This window comes from Bombus affinis, chromosome 9 (genome assembly GCF_024516045.1).
Source record: "Bombus affinis isolate iyBomAffi1 chromosome 9, iyBomAffi1.2, whole genome shotgun sequence".
NCBI lineage: Eukaryota > Metazoa > Arthropoda > Insecta > Hymenoptera > Apidae > Bombus > Bombus affinis.
This window is the reverse complement of record NC_066352.1, coordinates 283,986-293,369: the sequence shown is the minus strand read 5'-3', so window position 1 is coordinate 293,369 and position 9,384 is coordinate 283,986. Positions and strand designations below refer to the sequence as shown.

At 30.5% G+C, this 9,384-nt stretch overlaps 2 protein-coding genes across 2 annotated transcripts; both read right to left on the bottom strand.

Moving 5' to 3' along the window:
* Window positions 1-192: 192 nt before the first annotated feature.
* Window positions 193-3,638, bottom strand: LOC126920083 (uncharacterized). The gene is made up of 8 exons (XM_050730010.1): window positions 3,567-3,638; window positions 2,658-2,813; window positions 2,215-2,529; window positions 1,899-2,057; window positions 1,604-1,803; window positions 1,350-1,521; window positions 1,091-1,250; window positions 193-703 (listed from the first exon to the last, which is right to left on the bottom strand). Exons 1-8 carry the CDS (start codon window positions 3,636-3,638, stop codon window positions 291-293), a joined length of 1,647 nt encoding a protein of 548 aa, XP_050585967.1. The 3' UTR covers window positions 193-290.
* Window positions 3,639-4,199: 561 nt separating this feature from the next.
* LOC126920180 (uncharacterized) lies at window positions 4,200-9,384 on the bottom strand. Its single transcript, XM_050730193.1, has 5 exons — window positions 9,239-9,384; window positions 9,008-9,108; window positions 5,582-5,784; window positions 5,095-5,214; window positions 4,200-4,386 (listed from the first exon to the last, which is right to left on the bottom strand). The coding sequence occupies exons 1-5, from the start codon at window positions 9,311-9,313 to the stop codon at window positions 4,253-4,255; spliced, it is 633 nt and encodes a 210-aa protein (XP_050586150.1). The 5' UTR covers window positions 9,314-9,384; the 3' UTR covers window positions 4,200-4,252.

Genomic DNA, 9,384 nt, shown 5'->3' with positions numbered 1-9,384 from the left:
CATTTTCTCATGAAACTGAAAGGTATGTAAACAATCTTAACATATATAACCGCTCGAAAAACGGAACGAACTTATGGGATGACCTAATATATCAAATGGTAAGAGCTAATTGTCTGTAATCTCAATTATATTTTTATATAATTAGAAAACTTATTAAGTTGTTCTGAAATGTGAGTCATTTGATAAAACCGATTTTGTTATAAATTTACTATTTAATATTTTTACATTTATACATTTTTTTCATTTAAAAAAATTAATTGTTCACAAATGTTCTATAATAATTCCACGAATTATCGTTTACAAATCTCTCTTAAAAACTGAGCCAGCTTGTGATCCACGTTAGCGGATTTAAGTCTTCGTTCTAAGCTTTCAAAATCCACCCTTTCGAGCCACGTAGGTGGATCAATTTCTTTTGAAGGAAATGGGCATAGTAAACGTTCGACTGCAGCACACAAACCGCACCAAGTTCTAAAATTTAACGGTTCCTTAATTTCGCCAATCGTAAGATTGAAATATGCCTCTTGCTCTTGAGTTATAGGTTTTCCCATCATATCCTGAAGAGCTTCAAGAATAATGCTCGGTGAAATGCATTTAGTATTTCCCATCGTATCTTCTTGGAATTTGTTAAAAACTCTTCTGAAAATCAACTTTCTTCCCGAAGTGACAAAGACGTGTTTATTTAGATATCCCAATATTGTTAACCCTGATAAAGATTTACAAAAATTTTATTTAAATTATATAACATTATTTGCACAATTACAAAAGTTTAATTGTTTGAAATATCTGTATAGCGCAAGAATATTTTTATTTATATGAAAAAGTAAAATACACGAAAGATACTAATTTCAATGTACTATGGGAATCTTTCAACTTTGTGTGGTAACGTGATGAAAACAACTTGTTCAAAATCTATTTGCGCTTATTAACACTATAACTGCTTTTGGGAATAATTTTCACCAGGGCTGGAAATTCTGTTAAGAATTTACAAAATGTGAATTATCACTAAAAATCACATGACGTCACAGTAGCGCCATCGATCCTTATAGTGTTAAGATTAGCCCAATTTATTAAAAATTCAACGATTGTTTACCGTGTAAACTTTCACTGCCGAGAATTTCAAAACGAGCTGCTTGGCGGGAAAATACGCGCGGTGTATCAACTAGTGCAGGGTTTGAAAATATTTGAGATCGTCTAGAGTGCGAATAATGTTCACCTCTTACCCGCAGAGCTTCTTCGAATGCGATTTTTCTCTAAAATTAATATTAATTTCACAAAATCTTTTCTAAAATTAGAAATTTTAAATTTATCTGAATTATTAAATAATTTTTCACAAAATTTGCGAATCTTACCCTAACTGAAAACTCTGCTTCCACTTTGTCACTGTCTAATTCTCTGCACAAATGCCTTAATATATTTGGATCAATAAAACTAGGAAATATCATAGAAGGCATATTATTCGTTGCAGAGGTCTTCTTAGGGGTGGTTGCCAAATTCTCTACATCCCCGTTGTTTGTATGAATCCTATCAGAAAAGAAAAATATAAATGAAATGTGTCAATAAAAAAGTAGGAATTAAAATATTATAATAAAGAATCATTACTAACGACGTTCTTCTAGATCCATCGCCTATATGCGAGATTTGAGTATCAGTTGGTTCAAATAAATCACGAACTTCTGTTTGTTGTCCATAGCCTGATCCTCTTCTGCATTTCCCTTTACGTAATCGTCTTCCTCTTCTGCGAGTTATTACAACTTCTTTAGTTGGCTTTTCAACTTTTTCTTCTTCCATGTGTCCACTGGGATTCTAACATAAATTATTCGTTAACAACAGAACGTTATACCTTTAACGTCATGGTCGAATTAATTTAATTCATATGAAATTAATTTAATCGTAAATACCAATTCATCATCTATATTTGTAAATGTATCTGGAATATCCCCTGGATTCGGTGTACGCATCGTACGTCTTGAACTGGGTTTAGATACAAAAATTTCACTTTTTCGGTAAGTGGGCGGTGGTTCTAAAGTCAACGCGTGCCAAGAGAGTGTTTCATTTTCCTATAAATAAAATTGATTTTATTCATTATCATTAGGAAAGATTTGTAATATTATTTTATTAAATTTTTCGATAAACTTAAGAAGTACGATAAATTATAAATATTTAATATAACTCTCTCTTTCTCTATCTTCGATAGATATAGGGTAAATTACGAACCATTTGCTTTCGTGAGTTGGTTCTAAGATCTAAAATTAACGTAATACGTTCACGTAGATCGCAGGTCACCGGATGTTCTTCCTGAATCGGTCGATTTGTCAAAGCAGGGCCGCTAGCGAGCGTGGGTGCGGGGGTCAAAGGTCTTGAGTCAGTCTCGGTATATTTTCGAAACAATTCCTCAGGGACAGTAGGAGCATCGTTAGTCACTTCATTTCCAGTATTCTCACCTACATCGGTAGCACTGCATGTAGCTACCAAATTGGCTCTAATCATATCCATTTCTTCTGGTAATAATAAAGCCTTCCCTTCCGTTGCCTATAGTATATGAAAGGAAAATTGTATTACCTTACATTCCATTTTCGATACCTTATTTAAAATATCACAAATTTAATATTTAATACATAGCTTCCTTAATGAATGTTTGTTAAAAATATAAATTTTACCCATGTATCTTTGGCACGTCTGAGAACTTCTTTTGCTTCACAATCTGCTGGGTGATTACACAATATAGAACATCCATAAGGATAAGGATTAAAAAGGCCAGAGAAAGGTCTAAGAATAAAAGGCGCTGGTTTGGTGAAGCCTGTCAATTCTACGTGCTATAATAAATAAAATATTTATATTATTTAATCATCATTCTATACAAAACGTAATATTGCAACGTAGTGCGATGAATTCATCGTTTAAATGCGGCAAAGGTAATGCAGAAGAAGTTTGAACTGAAAATATTTTGTTAATTACACATTGTACATATGAACACAAAAAGGTAATTATAAATCGTTTTATTGTAGTCGGTTGTGATGGAAATAGTTATGATTTATTTACGTATAATCAGCGTTGCAACTTTTCATTCAGATACGATCACAATCTAATTATCACAGATTTATCTAATTATAGTGCAATCATAACAAAGTGATATTATGGTCTTGAGACAGTTACGATCCATTCACGGTAACCCAACATAATCGTGATTTACTATTAGTTTAGGCACACGCTTGAAATACTACTGTAGTATCTTAATCTTATCATCAGATAATCGCACTGATATTTCTTGTCATCAATATAAATCCAACTATAATTTTATATTTTCTCTAGAAGTTTATTCTAAGAAGTTTATTTTGATGTATGAAAGTATAACTATAACATCTTTTTGGAATTAAAAATAAAATAATTATTAAATACTAAATATATTCAATTATAATAATAATTATAATTATATAAAATATAAGTTTATGTTATTGAGAGATAAAATATTTAATGAAATCAAAGTAAAATAACAAATGGATACTCTTCTTTCCGACTGTATCGTCGCGTAATTCATTCTTTTATTGCCGATTTTCTTCGATAAATACCTTTGGTTTAGGCCGATAGGTTGGTCGAATGCGTGCTTCTAAGAGGCCGGTTGCACTTGCGATTCCTGACATAATCCTGCATAAAATTATTGCTATTGTACTACGTAAGACAAGAATCCTTATTAAGGCACGAATAAATCAGTCGCCCGTTGTCTTGGAGGCACGTTGCCAACGTGAATTTGATGGTTCGATTATTTGCAGCCAAAGAATGGAAGATGTTAGACTACTTCCTCGCCTTTACTACTTTGCCGATTGTCGTACAACAAAAAATAATTTTGTTACAAAGAAAGAAGGAATCATATTAATAAATGAAATGTAATAAAATCACATAGACGAAATTTTACATTTTATTGTCATAAATTATATTCTCCGATTTTAAAGGAGAAGATAGATTAAAAAAAGGTATACTGTTGATATGCAATAAGAAATATTTTTTCATCATGTCTGTGATATAAACGAACAATTTTTATTGATTAAATCAGGAACTGAATACGGGAAGTATTTAAAAGTTTAAATAACAGTAAAGAAGTAAATACATAATTATGTCCTTTGTAAATAAAGATATTGTTAGTTTGCCAAATGATGGAAGAACAAACCGAATTGAAAAATATTTAAAGTAATAATTACACAGGATATTTATAAATATATTATATTTATTTATCTTTTGTACAATCTAATTAATGTACTTAAATTTTAAGCATTTGCTCCAAATATGGATCATCTTGTTGATGCCCTGGATATTTTTTCTTATACTTTAATCCAGTTACCAAAGTGGAACTCTGCGGGAATGCTGTTTTTCCATTGAACAACGTATCCGTATCTGAAATATTATTATTTCATTTGGAATGTTATATAAGACACAGAATTCGCAATTTTCTAATCGCACGATCCTAGAAGACATCTAACTGTACTGTACATAGATAAATTAAAAACTTGGACAATCCGTTGAATGATCTTGTCTTTGAGGGGGTAATGAATTTCAAAGAAAGAGTATTAGATAACAATGTAAGATAAACTAATCAAGAGAACAGTTGTAACTGTATGAAAATTGAGATATTTTTTATTTAACAAGAACTGAATAATTAATTTTTTTCTATCTTAAATCGATTTCCTAAAAAATGTACTTTTCTTTAATTGTGTCACTGTCTTAACAATGCCTATAATATATGGTACAATTTAAAAACAATTATTAGGAAATTAGAAACTGTAATTGCTTCTTATAGCAACGTTCTGCATGTTTCCCGTAGAATGGCTGTATTATTATAATTCCTCGAGAATATTTTTTCTCAGTCATTCAAGGTCGTTTTCCCTACTTAAACGGCATTAATTAGTAACCCCTTCATTTATTAAATAATTTCAGTTATTTCTCAGGTAGACATATAAAATGTTAGGAAATGTGATAAAACAATTTCTATGTAGATAGATCTTCAAATACTATTTCATAAATTCTTTTTACGTATCCTGTTATCGATATATCTACCAGCTGACACTGTTAACTTAATCAAAAAATGTTTAATAGGACACTTACCAGGATGAAATCGAACATAATCGTAATTAACATGCAAATTCTTTGGCAATTCCATAGAATGCATAGCATCGAGTGGAGTTATATTACTGACATGTTTTGTGTAGTATTTTTTCAAATCACCTAGAATATATAATACATCCTATAATTATATAAAACATGATAATTCCTATTCGTAAGAATCGAAAAATAATTTCACAAATAAAACACGACATAGAAAAAATATTAGATCGTTTTAAGTAATTTATTAATAATCTTATTTAATTTGTTTTAAGCTTTTAATAATAATAATTGAAATATCATATACTTTAAAATTCAAAGTTTCTCAAGAATATTTTCTCATTTAAAAATGAATAAAATTTTTCATTAAATCTTACTTTTATCGAAAACTAACGGAAGCATTGAATAATACAACGAGTGTGCGAATTATTCAAGTTTATTATATATAATATAATAGATCGTAAACTTAGAAATTTTCTGCGGAACTTACTAACTGTTTTGATGCTATATAATACGGAATTCATTATCGGATGTTGAAATTCTCGCTCGCATGCTAAGAAAAGATTGAAACGTTGCACTGGATCCTCGAGTTTTGTTGCACATTTTGTGGAAATTTGCTGTTCCTCGCAAATTTTATCTATCCTATCGTATGTATCATCCGATGGTTTGTATTCTTTTTGATATCTCAAAAATCTGAAACAATTGAAATGATTCTTGCATTTAAAGTAAATTTAACATAATATTTATTATCTTTCTCATTTATATTATCTCTATCTATCGATAATTAATACGGATACTAACATAAATTATAAACAATAATAAAGTAAAATTATATTTAATAAAAAAAGTATTGAATATATCCATTAAAATTGAAAGATTATCTCAAAAGTTCCTTTGTTTTTTAACTTCTCCGTCCTATCAAATGTTGAAAATATCGATTTACCGGATGTGACCTAGCTTTCTTATTTCGTATAAGATATATTTCAGTAAAGCGTTCAATATCATAATTTCAATACTAATGATTTAATAAATTTTAACTTATCTCCATATCGCTATAATCGCTGTAAAATTGTAAATTTCTTTTGGAATCGATTACAAATCACGTCAATTATAATTAAACGAAACTTCAAACGATTTGTACATAACGGTAAAAGCGTAGATGTATTGAAAGGTTATGCTTTAAAACTAAACCTTGTACTATTCAAATATTATGATTCTATTATCGTCCATGCATATATCATGAAAAATCACGAATGATATTCATGATTCCTGAATTACCATTTAAATTAAGTATTAAATAATAAAATTCAGGATTCAGACCATAAAAACAAAACAAATGAGAATATATTAAAAAGAGATTATTTATTTTCTATACAAGGGTAGTATGTTAATTATATATAATTATTTGCTTCAGAATTGTAATCAATCAATTTAGATATTATAATTTTCCGTCACAAGTTCATTTAACATGATCAGCTCTAGTATAGAAATTATTTCAATAGTGTACGAGAGTTAAACATATCAGGGATACATCCCCTGTGAGTAGCACACAGGTTTTCCAAAGACTATCTTTACCATTGATAGCCATTGATTTTGCTCGTTGAAAATCAATATCGTCTCTTCTAGATTATGTATCCCGACACGACTCGCGCCAAACTTTTCGTACCGTGTAAAAGACTCTGGTTACCGGATGAAGCGCAGCAAGGGAGGCTTCCCTTAGAAAAGGTGGCCAATTGGAGCGTTCGAGCGGAGGGGACAAGATCGATGTCCAACTACCGTACGGTGGTGCCCTCAGTTGTATTTTCTCAGGATACAGTTATGGCCAATATGTGCCAGGAACGAAACGAAACGTACGGAAACCCCGTGACTAGGAAAATTTTTCTCATATTCTAGTGAAAAGTACACTTCACCAAAATGATATGATTAATAACTACTTAATCGTATTTAGAAATTCATCGAGTTTATAACCAGATTGAAATTGGTTTGTGCACGTCAAACCAGTAGCATGTATTTCATATGTTTCATGTTTTTAATTGATATTAAAATAAAGTTCGAAGAATATTAGTTGTTCTCGTAAACTGGAGCGCAGTTTCATTTTTCTTTTATTACGCATTAATTCTGATCTATGTAGCGAGAGACGGGCGATAGTTTGTCAATGTTAATTACAAGGACGGAGAAACTTGGTCTTCGAAACAGGTGTTCTCAATAAAAACTAGCACAGCCGAAGAACTAAAATATCCAGGAACTAAACCGTTTTTCACATTTTCTTTGCACGAATATTCTATCCCTTGCTACATTTAAATATATATTTATTATTTTTAATGAATATTTAATTAAGATATTTCTCAAGTAATTTTTCCTCTATTCGGATTTTAAATTAAACATGTAACTTTTAGTATAGATTTCTAGAACTTGACCATCCTTTCAAAAGAATGCGTTGCAGAAATTATAAAATAAAATTAGATACCTTGCTATCCTTTTGAAATGTCCATAGACATAAAAAAAAATTTTTTTTTTTGACTAATTATACCAAATAAAGATACAAGCAGATTACTTTTTGGCAGAGAATACATTTCATAGAATTGATGTATTTTTTAATAACGAAATATCTTTTATAAACGCGATGCGTCTTAAACTATTTCAACAAGTTTATAATTCTCGTAATTGTCTGAAAACTTGGCGTACAAAAAGATATACTATTAGTTATTACGTCACATGTAAAAGTGGAAACAAATCCAGCTTATATACATAGATACGTACTTATAAATCTGAATTACTTTAATGCCAAAATGTCATTTAGTTCCAATCAAGTGACATTCTAAAAAAGTAAATATGTTGTTTAGTGTAATATTTAATAAAATGCAATTTGTATCGAAATTTTGAAACATCACAATTTAGTAATTCAAACTTAATAATTCAATTCTTCAGACTTCTTTAAATTTACGTTGACTCTACGAGATGATGTATATAATATACATATCTAACATTTTATAGGTTTCAAATTTTACATTTCATACAACTTAATGTTACATTTGTAAGACAAGATTTATAAAAGTTTTCAACATATTAATTTCTTATTTATAATATTCATAATATAAAATATAATATTTCAAGCAGTAATAAAAACGTTTTTCTAATCGTTAAAATGAAGGTTAAACTAGAGTATAAAAATTCCAAGACCAGGTTAATTACGTCTGTCATCATATGTATTTAAAAAAAACTACATAGAAGCTAATGAACCTGCTATAACTTTTGGATTACTTTCAATTTAATCGTATATTGCTATCGTATATTGAACGATTTTTTAAATTTGAGGGAAATATGAAAGAATCGTTGCATACGCGTGATCACTTATTTTATACTAAAATCTTTCTTAAAACGATCAAAATCGTTTTGTTTGTTAAAATTGGGATATAAAAATTCGGAAAATATAGCAAGGTCAATTTATATGTAACTATTATACAAAAGGATGATTGCAAGAAAGATTGTAATCTTTCCAACTATTTCTTAATTTTCAGCAGTATTGTTCAGATTTAAACTTTTCTTCTATTTGGACAGTTGGAATAACATAAATGCAGCAAAAGAAAATGTCATCAATATACTAAAGTTAAATCGCAAAAAGACAATGAAATTATTTTGGAAAAGCATTATCAAAAATAGTTAAATTAATTTCATCCCTACTCACATGAGTCTACTACAAAAAGAGTTGCACAAGAACTAGAGAGAAGCTAGGGTGCTAGAAACGCGTTGGTCTTCCCTGAGAAGCTGTCAAATCCAGGAGTTTATTGGTCGGTGCTTGAAAGAGAGGGAGTAAACGGCAATATGGCTACGGTGTGTCCTCTGCCAGTTAGCCATCGGCGCGACGTAACGCGAATATTTCGATCTTACAAGTCTGTATTCTAATCAAATTACTCACCCTTTGGAAGCGAGAGATCTGTTATCATCGTTGATCGTACGAGTCGGCACCTGAGGACGTTTCTTACTCTTGAAACGAGTTATATCGTATCGTAGGCTCGTCTGTAAAATGATGATACTTTCGTTAGTGCGCGATCTATGTAAGTTGAATTTCTTTACTCCTAATCAGAAGTATCATATAATGATGATAGTGATTCAGAAGTGTACGTGAAAAAAAGTGTTCTACACTGACCGTGTTCACGGCAAGGATAGTTGGTGAACACTTAAAAGGATTGACGAGTGAACCATGCCTGATGAGCGCCGCCATCTTCTTCCTCTATGTCGAATTGAACTGCGCGAGTGATCGGTAGAAGGCGCCTCGGGCGGCTGCGCTTGTTG

Excerpts from the sequence above, each read along its gene's own strand:
- LOC126920083 (XM_050730010.1), bottom strand. The coding sequence starts at position 3,638 with ATGTCAGGAATCGCAAGTGCAACCGGCCTCTTAGAAGCACGCATTCGA. Across the intron at positions 2,530-2,657 it reads GACGTGCCAAAGATACATGG|GCAACGGAAGGGAAGGCTTT; the intron begins GTAAAATTTATA and ends CATATACTATAG. Across the intron at positions 2,058-2,214 it reads CCAACTCACGAAAGCAAATG|GAAAATGAAACACTCTCTTG; the intron begins GTTCGTAATTTA and ends TTTTATTTATAG.
- LOC126920180 (XM_050730193.1), bottom strand. The coding sequence starts at position 9,313 with ATGGCGGCGCTCATCAGGCATGGTTCACTCGTCAATCCTTTTAAGTGT. Across the intron at positions 9,109-9,238 it reads CTATCCTTGCCGTGAACACG|ACGAGCCTACGATACGATAT; the intron begins GTCAGTGTAGAA and ends ATCATTTTACAG. Across the intron at positions 4,387-5,094 it reads TTATGTTCGATTTCATCCTG|ATACGGATACGTTGTTCAAT; the intron begins GTAAGTGTCCTA and ends ATAATATTTCAG.